The following is a 15,839-nucleotide window of genomic DNA, read 5'->3' as shown; positions in this document are numbered from 1 at the left end:
GTTATTGAATCGTGTTGGGATAACGTGAGAAAATTGTGAAGGATTAAAATATTCCAAGAGCTCAAATTACTTCATCAAAACATGTTTAAGTCACATTTTATCAACACAAATTGCACAAGTTTATTGAACATGAATAAATTGTGTTAATTTAACTCAATTGTTTAAGTTGCTGCCAAAGCAAAACATCTGTGTGCAACAAATGTCCACCATTGAATTAAGTAAATCCAACAACATATTTTTTTCAGTGAGTATCCTTCCAGCTGCATAATGACACACAAGCTTTCCTAAACAAACACACAGCCACACCCATACAATCCTCACCAGGAGTACAAGCTAGAGTACAAAAACTAACATGTGCAACACACATTTTTCTTGACCTCACAACATCCTCGTGCACATAACACAAAATTATAAAGAGAGACACAAAGCATTGCACGCACTGTCCGTATCTCTCACCTTTCAGCAGCTGGTCTCCTTTGTACCAGTGCAACGTGGCGGGGGGTTTGCTGCCAGTGCTGGTGCAGGTCAGGGTGACTTTTTCCCCCTCCTTCACTGCATGCTCAAAGCCTGAGATCTGAGGCTTGCCGGGCACACCTAAAGAGTAAAGAGTTTTAGAGTTAGAAAGAGAGAAGGAGAAGACTTTTATGCAGCAGGGCTAACCTTGTAAAATTAAGGCCAGTTGCTGAGTTTCTAACAAGTACTGCATGTGTCTGCAAAGTTGTGGCCTATCAGCAAAATGTGCAGCAGCATCCACAATATCGCAGACAAGCTTGAATCTATTTGGGCAACTTGGAAAGCTCTGATAGAATCCAGCTGGGAGAAAAATAATGATGCAGGCTTGCTATGATTTGCACCCAATATGGTTCGTAACCATTTCACAGCAGCTCTGACCTTCCAGAAGAATCAGAACATGCTGTCTCTATTATAAGTATCTGCCATGACTGGTGCACTAGACATTTTTTCCCCCCAGTTTTGCTAACAGGCGGCCAATTAGGATGTGCAGATAATGACTGTTTCAGTCTCAGAAGGAAGTGACTTGCTTCTGTTAGCTAAACACAGCACAGTTACACCTCTTTGGGCTGAATGGGCATCCGAGTTTAATGTTTGCAGCCCAGAGGCAAAACACTCCCCCAGTTCCAGCTTCCCAGAGCAAATATCTCAGTTTTTTGTTTTGTCTTTTAAAATAAAATGAGAAAACAAGAAATCTGCATGCCTGTTTGAAAAGCAGTAAGATGGCATAACTTGCAGAAGCATTTAAGCTCAGTTGGTGAACTGCTGTGACTAAACAGCTCATTCTCATTACTAGGCTGTCAAATACTGACGTTTTCGTCAAAGCTGCTGGTGTCTCACATCTTTCACTCCCAACCCGTCACTTAGGGATGCTTGTGTCATATTTAAATGACCAGTGTAATTGTTCAACTTGCAGGGTTGATGTTGTGAAGGGGTATACTTTAACACAATCCATCCATCCATTCTCTTGCGCTTATCCGGGGCAGAGTCGCAGAGGCAGCAGCCTAGCCATGTACTTTAACACATGTTACAATATTTTCCTGAACCCAACTGAACCAAGGCCAGCAGTTTTAAGTATCTAAACTAGTGGATATGAGTCAGATGATAACAAATCGGTGAGGGAAAATAAAGGAAAAAATGCAAAGCACAGCATTCCAAATGGGACACAAACTGCAGTCTCCTGGCTAAGAAACCTGCGAAAACCTCCAACTTTGCAGCTTCCTAAAGCAGACATTATCACTTTTTAAAACATGGCCGTGATCCATCAGTGTCCAATATCGCCGAGAGGGACACGATCAGCATCTGACAGAAGGCCAGTATTTGATGCAGTGAGGGGAAAATACTTCGGATGAAATAGATGTTGGTGTTAGCACAAACAATACATTTTAGAACATTCGGAAAGAAACTCGTCTCTATAAAACTGCCAAAGGACCCACCCCATGCATGGGGCTGTAAGGAAATTTATAGCAATGCCTTTTATTGCAAAAAAGTGTACAGTAAATCAATTACAAGAACAAAAGTGTTTTGTTTTTTAAATTTATGTTTGAATTAACTGCAAAACACATTTCACTGGGTAATTACACAAAAAACATACAACAAACCCTTAACTCTGTCTAATTTTTCTCTTTATCCACAAAAAAAGGTCATATTCTCCTGCGCATTTCACAGTCTCATGAAAAATTTGAAACGCTCACCACATTTTTAACAAGACTTCAAAACACGACGGTAGCTTACAGAAACCAAATATAGAAGAAAATATTCCCAAAGGAAAACGATTAAATCCTTCATTAACTTAACATTACAACAGTACTTGTGGCACACATATTAAGTATTCCAACAGTCGCAGTGAAGCCCCAAATGGCACGACGGCTGTCTACTGATGATCATGGAAAAGCAATTAATTCAGTGAGAATAATAATAACGCATTATCCCTTCAAAATCAGCAGCAAGGGTTCTGCATGTATGTATTTCTACAGTTTCAGTCAGCATTGCATTCATTCTCAGGTCAGCTCATAATGTCAAGTAGATCATATTTTGCATACAATATTAATTGCAACTTCCAGGATTCATTATCTAAAAGACAAGGTGAACGCAATTTGTGCAAGAATACTGGTGGCCTGGATGACCATTTACAGGAGTGAAAGAGAGGGACAGAAACACAGCATGAGCCAAAGGTCAGGTGAAAAAAAAACAAAAAACTTTAGCCAAGTGAAACACCAGATGCCCTGCTGCCAAACCAAAATTTCATGCTACTCTCCCAGAGGGTGTTCTTCCAGATTCTGGCACAGTTGGTTAAACACATTTTTTGCTTAACTGCTATTTTAACTTGGAGCACAAGTGAAAACAATGCAAGCAGAAAAAAGACTAAACATCCATTCTGCCAAATATTTCAGTATCCACTTTTCTTCACCACCATGGCTGAAGGTAAGAGGAGAAAAATTTCTAAACTTGCAATACACCATCTGCAGCTTTTGCGAGCGGCACATTTCTCTAAATGTTGGCGGCGCTTACTGTCATTCTGCTTTTGCAAATAATAAACATTCGGTTTGACTGCAAACTGCCTTCTTATGCATTAAGGCAGGAAAGACAGAGTTGCTTATATAGCAGGAGAGAAAGCGGAGATGGTTAAGCCAACAGTTTAGATGGATTTAGGACCAGGCCATAAAGGAAAGAAAGAAAATTTATATTTTATTACTTTTTGTTCCAAAATATTTATAAAATTCAGGAAACAGCAAATGACAGAAAACAGATTAACAGAATGTATTTATAGTATTTTGTCCAAACCACTGCAAAAAGACGAACAGAAGTGTCAAAAAAAAAGTGCTGTGAACTAGCCATGGTATACATTAAAAAAAAATGTGGTCAATTTTTAATGTAGCGGTATTTGATGTAGTGCACTGTGTGCAGAAGCTCTCTGGCAGTAAAGTAGCATTGAATATTAATAAGGGAATAATACTGGATATATAGAATTGGCTGGAGAAGTCCTGTTGAGACCCTTTCCTCTACAAGTAGAATAAAAGAGAATAAAGCCATTATAAATTATTCTATGGTTAGCTCAAGAGCGGAGGCATGCCACACGTTTCCTTCTCACAGACACATGCAAACTGGCCACGCTCACCAGTTATGTGCTGATGTGTGATTGTGCACGACGGTCAGAACAAGTCAAAACAAGGATGAAACATGCACACACAAATGCTGCTCTGCCAAAACTCGATATCTTTGCTTGATTTTCCCATAGGGGGTCCATGCGTTTTTTTAGACATTTTACCATACATTTTTAATGGGTTTGCTCCCTCTCAGGAGCCATGAAATATTTATTGAACGCAGAATACAGTGTCACAGCCGTCAATTACAGAGAATAAAAGATGCTTGAAACACAATTACTGCAAAATTTAAGTAAATACTGAGAAATGATTCTCGTGTTAATTTGGCTCTTAAGAGCTCAAGTGGACCCGCCCTCATGCTTGCTTCAAAGTATACCTCCCCCCCCCCCAATATGAATTAAAAAAAATCATTATTGAGCACACTGCTTATGTTGTCCAGGGGAACTAGGTTTTATTATTTTCAATATTGTAGCACTGACAAAACATTTGGGATACGTTTCAACAATAGTGATTGAATCCATCATTTTGGTGTTGTTGATTGACTAATTTCAAATATGGGGGAAAAGCCTTTGCCCGCTGAGCCACAGAACAATCACAGAGCAATCATGCCCCACCCTAAATGTAAATCTCTTGTTTCCACTAAGTGCATTCTCCAAGAGAATTAGGCCGAAACCCTCTGCAGCTTGGTTTTTCAGCCAGGAATTTGCTGGCAAATTATAAAGTGCTGAATCAAAAGCAAGAGGAAATTGCATCTCATCAATATCACAAATTAACTTACAGTAAATATTAATTCTATCTCCATGTTAGAAGGAAATGCAAAATGAAATAATGGAAGTCCACTTTATTGAATACATACTAATGTGAGAGTTTTCAGCACAAATAATGACTTAAATTCATTACACACCAATTTAGAAGTGGCACTAGATGCCCTTAAGTGTTGGCTGTGAATTTGTCCATCATTGCCTCCCAGAAATATCCCGCCAGTTGCTTTTTCCATGTATAAAATAATTATCTTTTGTTTATGCGTTGGTGCATTCCACTATTGCCAAGCATGCAAAGTAAAATCATTAAATATAGACAGAATAAGCTGACACAGAGAGCCAGTAAAAACTCAGCTAATAAAAGTCAATACCTGAAAGAGCGTCCAAAGCCAATTACGCCAATATCCAATCAATAAAACAGCCTACTCTCCACTGACGGGATGATGGCAATTTATTCAAGGCTGCAGGCATTCATTACACTTGCATTACCCTTCAGATTGCACCAATGTATTCAATTTTATTTTTATTTTGACTTTTTTTTTGGGGGGGGGGGGGCTAATATGTGCAGTTTAATTCCAATGTAAAAATACCAAAATGTAGAAAAGTAAGGTAAAGAAGTTTTAAAAGCTCAATTTCCGATTAAACACACTTCTTTCACTGATTACAAACCTATTCATCTAATGCTTTGTAGCTGTGGAACTAAATTAACAGTTCTTATAGATGCCCCGGCTTACTTACCTAAACCTGTGTCCATATGAGGGCAATGTTGAAAGAAACTGTTATGACACCCACTGGTGTATTTTTAGTACTGTATACTGCTGTCCAAATGGTGGGGAAAAGGCAGCGGAAGACACATTGGTTTATCCGGGGCTCATTCTACAACAAGGTAATGACCCAAAACATTAGGAGAAAAGAACTAGATGGTAGTCTTTAAATGATGGAAGACCAGACTTAAAAGTCATTGAGCTGGTTTGAGATGAAGTGGACAGAAGCAAAAACAAAGCAGCAAACACTGGGACACCTGTAGGAACTGGAAGATAACACATTTATCATTGTGCAAACTGTTCTGTTAAACTTGCATAACTTTTCACTTTTTGGTGACCTAAACTTTATTTCAATTTTGGAAAATCTGGATGTTTTTAATTCTTTGATTTATTGGCAATAATATCTCTCAATAATATCTCCACAACCTTATGCACAGATTTAAGCAACAGTATGAAACCATTACATGGAAGACTATTGAGTACTAGCATTCAGATGTTCTGTTAAATATTTAAACATGTTTTCTTGTTTTATTTAGTGGCACAGAAGATTGGCAGAGTAGACCTTTTGATTTGAAGTTGGGTAGCTTAATGGGAAATGGTTGTTTTAGGTGCTTTTCCAACTTCATCTATACTCTGAACTAAAGGTGGGGATCTCTCTGTCTTTTACTGCACAAATTAAACACATTCTATTTGATTCAATCATTCACCAAACTTTGTGAAGATTCAGCATTAAAATGCTAGCGTACCAGTGCAAGCAAGTTTGACATTAACAAAGGAAAATTTCATTTAGCATGGGGGTAAACTCTGCGAGTAGGTCGCACTAGCAAAATACCATGGCGATGTATCAAGATGAATTGAAGCCAGTTGTTTACAGCTCGACAAGTCAAGTTGGACTTTTCTGCAATTTAAAACACCTGCGTTTACTTTCTGAATGTGCACTCTGAATGCAGCTTGGAATAATTGTAGTAGTATTTCCCATGAAAGTGGGAATAAACAACTTGAAAACTGAGTGGGGTGATAATAGCATATGTCAGAAGCTTTGAATAATCCATTTTAATTTGTCACAAATTAAGACAGACTGCAGTCAAGCTGATTTGTACAAATGTCAATCAGCCTCAAAAGAGGCAAGCTGAGGGTGAACAATGGAGACAAGAATGCCATTGTGGACCATTAGCCCTGAGTGTGAACAAAGAGATATTTTAGAAAAGCCTACAAGAGACAGAGAAATATGAAAAATATGAAAACCTAGGGATCCTTCAAGGACATACAGGAGACAGGAAGGTTAGACTTATAGCAAATAAGGTTTTATTGAAATCAAAAAATGAGCAAAGCGTCTTTCTTTTATACTTTTGTCCTTTTATCTCTTTACCAAGTTAAGACATGAAAAATCCACAGGTTTCTTTCTGGATAAGTTCATATAAAAATATATTTGACAGTATCAAAGGTAAAGCAGTTTCTATACAAAATGACAGATTTCTCCCACAATATGAAGAGTGACTGACAGTGTGTGCTTTATACATATTTTTGTGACCCACCTAGCACTGTGACGGTGGCGCGGGCGGTGCGGACTGGCATGGTGAAGATGGAGCAGGTGTACTCTCCCTCGTCAGACAGCTGCACCTCCGAGATGGTGATGGAAAGCTCGGTGGATGTCGAGCGATACAGCTGGATGCGGTTGTCTCTCAGCGCTGAGGAAGAGAATATCAATTATTAGAAATGTACTTTATGAAGTGTTTGAGGAGATTTAGCTTGTATTAGCTGTGTTTGTTTGATTTATCAGTTATTTTTGCCTTTAAACTTTAGTTAGAGAGCGAAATAGTGTTTTTTTTTTCCAATGACTGCTATATATGGGTTTCTTTTTTTAATGAAATAAAAGAGAAAGAAATTTTTTTTAAAAAAGAAAGAAGACAGAAGAGAGTGGAGCATGATCAAACACAGCAGAGAAAAGGAAAGAGGCAAGAATGGAAAGGAAAAAGGATGCGATAAAAGAAATTATGAAAAAAGGAGGGAGGTGACAGAGGTATGGGAAGAAAGAATACCGTCACAGACAGTTAAAAAAAATAAAGTGAAGCAGGGAGGATGGTGATAGAGAGGAGGGTGTGCAAGAGGTGAGACAGTAGGGAGAAAGACTGAAAGAACAAGAAAATGGGAGTTAGAAGGAGGGGAATGAGTTAGAAAGGAAGGTACATAGGGAGAGAAGAGAAATGAATAGTTAAGAAGGTAATGGTGAAGATGAAGGAAAGAAAAGGCTGATAAATGTTTGTAAGGAATATATGAGGGGGAACAGCAAATGCACAAGTTCGAAAAAAGTACGAAAAGAAACAATAATGAAAGGGGTGGTGGAGCTGAAGTGAGGAAAACAGGAGGTGGGAAGAGAGAAAGAAAGTGCGCTAAGGAGGATGAGCAAGGAGGGGAAGGGCAGAGTGAGAAGCAAAGAGGAAAGTAAGAAAGATGATCCGCAGAATTTAAATCATGGGAAAGAGAAAGGTAAAATGAGAAGAAGGAGGAGGGAGGGGGAGAGGTGTTTAGAGAAAGAAAAAATGATGTAAGGCGGAGAGGAGAAGGACGAGTGACGAAGATGAGGTGCGAGAGGAGTAAAAAATAGAGATGCAAGTGCAAACGAGGCAAAGGAAGACAAAGAGCAAAGAGAGAATGGAAAGGAGACGCAAATTGAGAATGAGAGACGAGGAAAAGTGCAAGAGGGAAAAAAAAGCTGAAAAATAAAACAGAGGAAGCATAAATAGCGAGGAGAGTTAGAGAGAGACCAGGAGGAACAGAAGGGAGAGGAAAGGGAATGGGGGGGATAAAGAGGAGGGAGGCGAGAAGGGGGAATAAGAGAGACATAAATGGCTTTGTCATCAATGAGAAATCCAGCCATGAAAGAGGGAGAGAGCGCAAGCGACCGAGATAGATGATGATGATGAAATGCTACGAAATAACCGCTCGTTTCCGTGATAGCATTGACCTCTGCAGTGTTTGTGCTCTGTGATTGCTGCCGGTCTCCCTGCCTTCCTATCTGTCTGTCTATCTAGATGTATATCTGTCTATCTCTCTGTCTCAAGAAAAACTTTTCAGCTTTGTTCTCTGTGCAGAGCTGGCTCTCTGCAAATAATGGCTAAACGCAAAACAAGCAGGCTGTGATAAAGCAGACACCTGGAAAAAGCCATCATGCTTAAGTACAGTGAATAGTCAGATTTGTTTTCACATTCAAAGTTTTTGTTTTTTTAGCAAGTTCTTCTTTGTGTTTTCTCCCAGTTTCAAACTAGGACAGCTATGTTAGCTTAACTACAATAAAATGGAAAGTCAGTGCAGACAGAATAATTATAAGAGAGGAGGAGAGCGAGATAAGGATCTCAATCCTTAGAAGGATCCATCCATTCTTCCAACCATCATATACTGCTTCTACGAGTTCTAGCTGTGAGGGCCTCAGTCTACCCTCTTCCCAGTCACCTCCTTCAGCTCTTCTGGTGAGACACTGAGCTATCTAAGCTATTCTATCCATTTGTCCTGGGTCTACCCCAGAGCCTACTCCAGGCTAGCCATGCCCAAAACGTCCCACTTTGAAGTCAACTGGTGGTTGAAGTGGTTTGGGAATGAATGACTGAGATTTTGGTCACTAACCACAACTAGTTGCCTTAGATGAAGATGGAAATGTAAATCAGCTCAGCTTTCACGCTCAGCTGTTTCGTCATCGCAAAAGACCAATCCAGCACCATTATGTCTACCAGTACCACACGCCCTCCTTCGCTCTCTTGTGAATGAGAGATACTACTCCACTTGGGCAGCAACTCAATTCCAACGCAAAGTCGGAGCTGAGAACCAGACTAGGAGGTTGTTACGGCCCTAGCTGGGCCTCCTGAAACCGCCCTTCTGTGGGTGTGGTGTTTTCTCTCCGCCTCTTCCTCTCTTGCTCCACCCCTCTGTCTCTCTCTTGCTCTTCTCTCTTCCCAGGACACAGCGTCTGCTCATTGGCCTCATTTACCACCTGGGCCCAGTTAGCAAACACCTCTCTGAGGTCATAGAAACTGGGGATGAACTGGATGTGAGAGGGTGGTTTTTCTCTGGTGTTCCCACATTGTGTGTCGAAGGTGATCCTATAGTGTGGAGTTTTGGAAGCAGTGTAGCTGCTTCACGTGAGTAGTGTGGCTGTTATGTTCTTTGTTGTTGCGACCTTTTTCTTTTTCTAGTGTTATTGGTAAAACGGCATTGCCGGCTCTTTATGTTAAGTTTATCTATAATAAAAACTATTTTATTTACTAAACACCTCTGTCTGTTTTCCTTTCATTCTGTACCAATTTGTTACCAGTCCCCACACACACCCCTGGACCTTCATTGTGGGGACGTAACAATGTGGGGGCTCGTCCGGGATATGAATGGAAGGAAGAGCAATTGAGTATTAGTGAGTTGTTTGCCAGTGGCTTATTTGGTTGTATTGTATCTGCTGCGCTCTCTCTCCGGTTAGCACAGTGTCTAGCTGAGCGTCAGCTCCTCCTTCAGGCACTCATTTTTTATTTTGCCTTTTTTATTTTTGGAGTAATCGCGGGTGATGTTTAGTTCCCTGTCGGGGGTAGGCTTGTCGATGCTTTGTGCACTTGATGCTTAGCCTTTAAAGTTGCCTCGAGCCTGGTACACTCCAGAAGCTAACTAGGCTAAGATTTTAGTAGGTAGGTCTGGGGAGAGGGTCGGTGGTATTTTTATTTATTGGTTAACCTGTGGCCACACATATTTCCCACCTGTTTTTGATTTGCGTGTTGGAGATGGTTCTTCTTTGTTGTTATTGTTAGCCTCAGGTAGTTTTTTGTTGTGGTTTTGAATGGCTACCTGTAAGAAGAGGGATTTGCATGAGGTGGCAGCATTTTATGGCATTTGTGTCTCCACAGCTCTGCGTAAGGCTGAGCTGAAAGCTGCTCTTGTGTCTGGATTGGTGGAGAAAGGAATAGTGGCCTTGCCAGTGTCTGCCAGTCCACCTGAGCATGGTGTATCGTCTCAGCCTGTTCCGCAGGTGCTACTTCACGCTCGGCCGGAAACTGCCCTGTATGAGGTCATTTGATGAGGGTAACAAGCACCTTGAGGCAACAGTTGTTGTGATTTGGTGCTACATGAATAAAATGGAATTGAACAGAACCACATCATCTGCAAAAGCAGAGATGACATTCTGAGACCAAGGCAGCTAACACCCTCCACAGCTGCATCTATAAATTCTGGTCATGAAAAAATCATGAATAGAATCAGTGACAATGGGCTACCCTGGCTGAGTCCAAGATCCAGCAATAGAAAGAGTAGTGGATGTGTGCTTTCACATGAAAAGACATTCAATAAAATACAAAATTGGACAGCAGAGGTTCAACAGCCTCAAATGGGTGTCGAGAGAGATATCTACTTGTTATCATAGTAAAGATGTAAGTGTGCCTAATTAGTATTTTCTCTTGATTTTCTCTACCCAAAATGAATCTTTAAATCTCATTTTGAGACAAACTTTTTAAGCAGTGTTTACTATTACTGCTAATTATGTGCGAGTTTTTAATATTCTAGAGACCATTAAAATTCATGTTACTGCACCCACCCCACTCATTTATAAAGCGTAGTCAAAATAACTGACCATATAATCACACTGCTCTCTGACCAAGATGTTTGCTAAGAGTCAAGGCTTGCTTTGGAGGGACCTCCTGGCAGGTCACACGACTGCCTGCAGAAGAACCTTTCGTGGCTGATTCAGGTCAAAAATTCAAGTTAGCTAGCTTTAGCTTAAGTTATTATAATTTTATAAAGTGTTTTAATTGCTTCAGATTATTCACCTGTAACTTAAAAAAATATATATATTTGAGCTGTCGTGGAAGAGTCATGGAAGAATCCAAAAACAGTTTACCCACTCTGCTAAAATGTGTTCTTTGAGAAAGAATAATTGAATTTAAATGGTCAAGCTAAAGTTCAAAATGAAAAACTTGTGGACAGGAGGTAGGTACATGTACAGCTTATTTACACATCTGTCTGGCTCTTTGGTTGACCACCTTATTTTAAAAAATATAGTTCTCCTCTCCTCAAATACCAGCCCAAGTAGAATACTTTTGTCACTATAACTTGTTCACAAAAGAGCAAAGGTATTGAAAGTCACAATCTAGGAAGAAAACAGCTAACTTGGCAACACTGTTCACCTCTTCCTGTTGATCTTGCACCTCTAACAAATCACACTTATCAGTGATTTCAGTGTATTAGGTGAAACCCTGCAGAAACTACAAGTGGTCAGCAAAAACAAGAGTTTCAGGGGGTAAGAAGCTATTTGATCTTGGAAATCTTGAAGAGAGAGCATTAGGTAGGTCAGTCCAAACATGTGTGTCAAGTTTCATATTGTCTTGCCTCTGTTTTCTTTTCTTATTGTTTATCTGGCGTTCTCGGTATTGAGCCACATCTGTGGCTGCTTGTCTCATCACCCTTTTGTCATTCTTTCTGTCTCACTATTGTCACCCTTTCTCTTCATCACTCCATCTGTCTATTCTCCCATCTTTGTCTTGCACACTCCCACAAACATGCACACATGCGCACACACAGACACACACACCTTTGTTTCTCTTGGCATTTTTTTCCCGTTATTTCATCCAACACTACTTTATCTTCATGCCTTATCACTAAGCAAGGTCACTACATTTGTCTTCATGAGCTACCCTCTCTGTGTGGGTGTGTGTGTGTAGGTGTGTGTGAGGCATACGGTCACTCACTCTCGCACACACAGACACACACAAACACTTATCCATGCCCCCTGGACCTTGTGCTCAACTATCAGTCTCCTTAATTCTCTTCCCCCTCATCTCTACTCATCCCCCCCACCCCCACATCTTGTTCTTCGTCTTTCTCTCTTACATCTCACCCATTTCTAATCATTCCAGGCTCTTACTCTCTCTCTCTCTCTTTTGGGGGGTTATTTCTTCTTTCATTATAAACGATGTATATTTCTTGCCAGTACAGGTGTGATGGATTTTCGAAAACGATATGATATCTAGTTACGGGGACGTATCGATCCAGAAGCACCTGAAAATTGTACATGTGCTGTGCCTTGCTGATGTGGGCAACATAAATAGTCTGTCAATAGGTCACACACTGATGTTTGGTTGTTGTTCCTTCGATATAATGAATTTCTTAGTTTTGAGATAAACTGGATTGGCGCAAACGTTATATATGAGTGTGGCTGCTTTATGGTAGAGGAATATAGCTCAGAAGTGAAGGCCTGGGCCCTGTGCTTCGTACGTCGCTTACTACATCCAAGATCAAATGAAACATCCAAGACCAAACCATCGCGCTAACCGTGAGCGCGCTAATCCGGTTCCCCGAACACACCTGCTGTTGACGATTAGTACAGCTGGACGCAGTAATGTGACATCACTGGGTGTCGTAAAAGGGGCTACGCATCGATAGTAGAAACATTGATCGGCAACCCTCTGATTGGTCGGCAAAAATGTCGACGGAGCGCGCTCGGCTCGGTATTTTTCGGCAGCAGAGCAAGAACTCTTGAGTGAGGGATTTCAGGAGTTTCAGAGTTTAATCAGAACGCAAGGGAACACTGCAAAGGCTGCAAAAGCAAGGAGCGAGGGCTGGCAGGAAGTTGCTGACAAATTAAACTCGTAAGTAATTTAATAATAACAATAATAATGGAGTGGATTGATATAGCGCTTTTCAAGGCACCCAAAGCGCTTTACAATGCCACTATTCAGTCACTCTCACATTCACACACTGGTGGAGGCAGCTACAGTTGTAGCCACAGCTGCCCTGGGGCAGACTGACAGAAGCCAGGCTGCCATATCGCGCCATCGGCCCCTCTGGCCAACACCAGTAGGCGGTAGGGTAGATTTATTATATTACACTATATTATCCAATATTATATTACATTATATTATAATATGTTATATTTTATCCTCTTTCACATTAGAGCCACGACAGGACCCACTAGAACATGGGAACAGGTAAAAGTGAAATATAAGAATGTTCTACAGAATGGTAATATTTATCACTTATATTGCTTTTAGTCTCTTGGAAAGAGACCCTGGAATAATCTGTTTGTTTATAACAGCAACCAAGAAAAGGGCAGAGCAACAAAAGACAGGTGGTGGTCCTGCACCCCCTCGTCAACAAGTTGGTTAAGTAAATAATACCCTCACGGGAAAATCGATATCTCTCTATGAGCACACTGTCGCGCTGAGCTAAAGGATCCTGTCTGTCCCGCAATATACGCTGGATTCTGAGGACTCTCCTTATCAATCTTGCACCTTCCGCAATGGGTGGCTCGCGTATACGGACAGGACATGGCTGCGACAGACTTCCCAAATCCACCTTCGCTTTTATAGCCGTGGTCTCTCATCTTGATTACACGAAGTAATTTACAATTGCTACTCTGAAATATGAATTAAATCTGTAATAATCACATACATGTAATAGAATGTTAATAGTACATTTCCCTTTTTTAGGAAATGACCTGTGTGAAATCAATAAATGGATCAGGTGCTGCATTGTCTTTAGTTACATTGATGTTATTTATTTATGGTGAAACAGTGGTGGAATATCGCTGTTGCTTTCGTATGAATGACGCGGGCATACCTGCGTGGCCACGATCTAATCCTGTTTACATAAAGTAAACCTGCTCCCCAGCAGGTTTACGCTTACGGCTCTGTTGCTATGACAGCAAGTCCCGGATGGCCTCCGGGGAACCGAACGATCCAGGATCACGCGAAATCGTCAACAATCTCATCCAGCTAACTCACTTAGCGCGGTACGAAGAACAGGCCCCTGCTCATTTTCTCACAGAACTTGTTAGGTGGCTGACATTTGGAACACATCCAAAGCTTGGACAGACATGAAACTCTGAACATCTAAGATTAGACTTCACAACTTTAAACACACACAGACATTTTTTCAAACTTTCTGAACCAAAGGAAGGCAGTGCTCTAGTCTCCTCTGCTGAATCCGAATGTTTAGAAAGCAGAATATCCAAAACTCTGCACTATTTGCAAAGATTAAGATGTTAACGTTCTCAGTGGTATGGATATATGACAGAAACATAGCCTGGCATTAGCAGCCTGTCAGGAGGCCAAAAGGGCAAAAAAAAAAATACACTGCATATCAATGATGGACGTAGCCTCTCGGTCTGAAAAATGAAGCTAATTTAGAAGTGCCTCAAACCTACATTCTGATAAATGGTCAGAAGGTGGCAAATCCACTGCCTGCAAAAAATGCTTAATTCTATTTTTAAAAAGGCCATCACTTGATTTAGGGCCACAGTAAAAGCTTCCCTTATCAGTTTATGAAGTCAATCATTAGCCTTATTGAAAACAACACCAGCTTCATTTTAAAAACGTATTGTTCAATTTGAAGTAAAACAGATGATAAAACAGTGTTTGATTTAGGAAGAAGCTTCTTTGTGATGGGCAAGCCACTACCATGTTAGGGTCCTTGGTTTCTCACTCACACGTTGCGTCAGGATTTTAAAAATGCAAAAGAGGGACAGTCAAGCTAAGGCTTCAAAACAGGGTTTCATAAACCAATAGGTCCTGGAAGCAATGTCCATCTTTCTATATAGTCTATTGTAAAATAAAATAATCAACAAGTCCAACTGGTATTTCTTTTGTGCATCTTTGGCTTCAGTTGCCACCAAATGAATAAAGTATTCCCTTTATTATCTATGTCTCCCAGGAGCATGCAGTCTTCAAGCTTAACATTTTGCTGCATGCACCAGTATTCGGAAGCTAAAGTTAAAGATGCATTTTTAGAAGTGATGAAATATACAGCTGTTGATTTCCCTTTTAATTCTGGTTGAATTCAGAGACTGTTGCGCAGTATTTTGTTCCAATTTGTAACAAAGGCTCCTTTTGAATTTGTTACAGTTGCTTTTTGTGCCTCTGACTGGGTTCTTCAGCATAGCAGCTTCAGCTGCAGCTCACAGGTTTCACAGCACAGAGAGCCATCTGCTAACCAGACAATAACCATGAATTCTCAGTAATAAAGCTGAAATAATTAAGTGTTTCAGAAGGAGAACATGCTACCATGTAGAAGTCTGTTCTTGCCAGCCTCTTTTCCATTCCTGGGTAGAATCATTTAACATTTTTGTATTAAAATCTCATATTGAAAACATGACAGCACGTAACATTTATGATTAATACACAGTATATTCTGATCCTGTGCAGATGCACTTTACTTGTTTAACACTGCATACTGTGTCACTTTTTGTTCTGCGCTCCATCAGGTATTTCACCTTTCATTCTAAAGCTTCACAAATCTCAGGGAGGAAACACAATATGATAAACAGGAACAAAAATCAATAACCAAAGTGCATAATTAAATCTTAATTCTGTATCAGTTACTAACAGCTACAGAAAATTACATGCATTCACAAAGGGATTTCATGCTTTAGCCACACTTTGTCCAGAGGTGCAATGGAAACACACACACATTGGCACTAAAGAGTAAGAAATTTCCACATTAATCACAGTGCAGGACTCACACCAAGTATTATTACAGTAGAACTACCGCCATCTCTAATAAAAGCACTTCAGTGATTAAAATCTAGCAAGCAAGTATCATATTATCTGCTTTTTAGTTGCAACTATATTGTTGTTTTAGTTTTTCTACTGCAAACTCCATAAACAGTTTACTACCGGAAAGTATCATTTGTGTCCTTGCCAAAGTGTCACTGTGAACAACGGTGACACGATATCAGC

General features: G+C 40.3%; 1 protein-coding gene across 4 annotated transcripts in view; it reads right to left on the bottom strand.

The window, feature by feature from the left end:
- cadm3 (cell adhesion molecule 3) overlaps positions 1-15,839 on the bottom strand; it is a 115,254-nt gene that overhangs the window by 45,095 nt on the left and 54,320 nt on the right. For all 4 annotated transcript variants that reach the window (XM_086271495.1, XM_086271497.1, XM_086271498.1 and 1 more), the window contains exons 4-5: positions 6,675-6,827; positions 457-594 (exon numbers count right to left, since the gene is read on the bottom strand). In XM_086271495.1, coding sequence (XP_086127621.1) covers positions 457-594; positions 6,675-6,827 — 291 coding nt within the window. The remainder of the gene's footprint in view (positions 1-456; positions 595-6,674; positions 6,828-15,839) is intronic.

This window comes from Aulonocara sp. 'chitande type north' Nkhata Bay, linkage group LG18, assembly GCF_057382095.1.
Source record: "Aulonocara sp. 'chitande type north' Nkhata Bay isolate Kocher_YH1m ecotype deep benthic linkage group LG18, A_spYH_male_GT1.1, whole genome shotgun sequence".
NCBI lineage: Eukaryota > Metazoa > Chordata > Actinopteri > Cichliformes > Cichlidae > Aulonocara > Aulonocara sp. 'chitande type north' Nkhata Bay.
The sequence above is the reverse complement of the archived record's forward strand: the minus strand, read 5'-3'. Positions and strand labels throughout refer to the sequence as shown.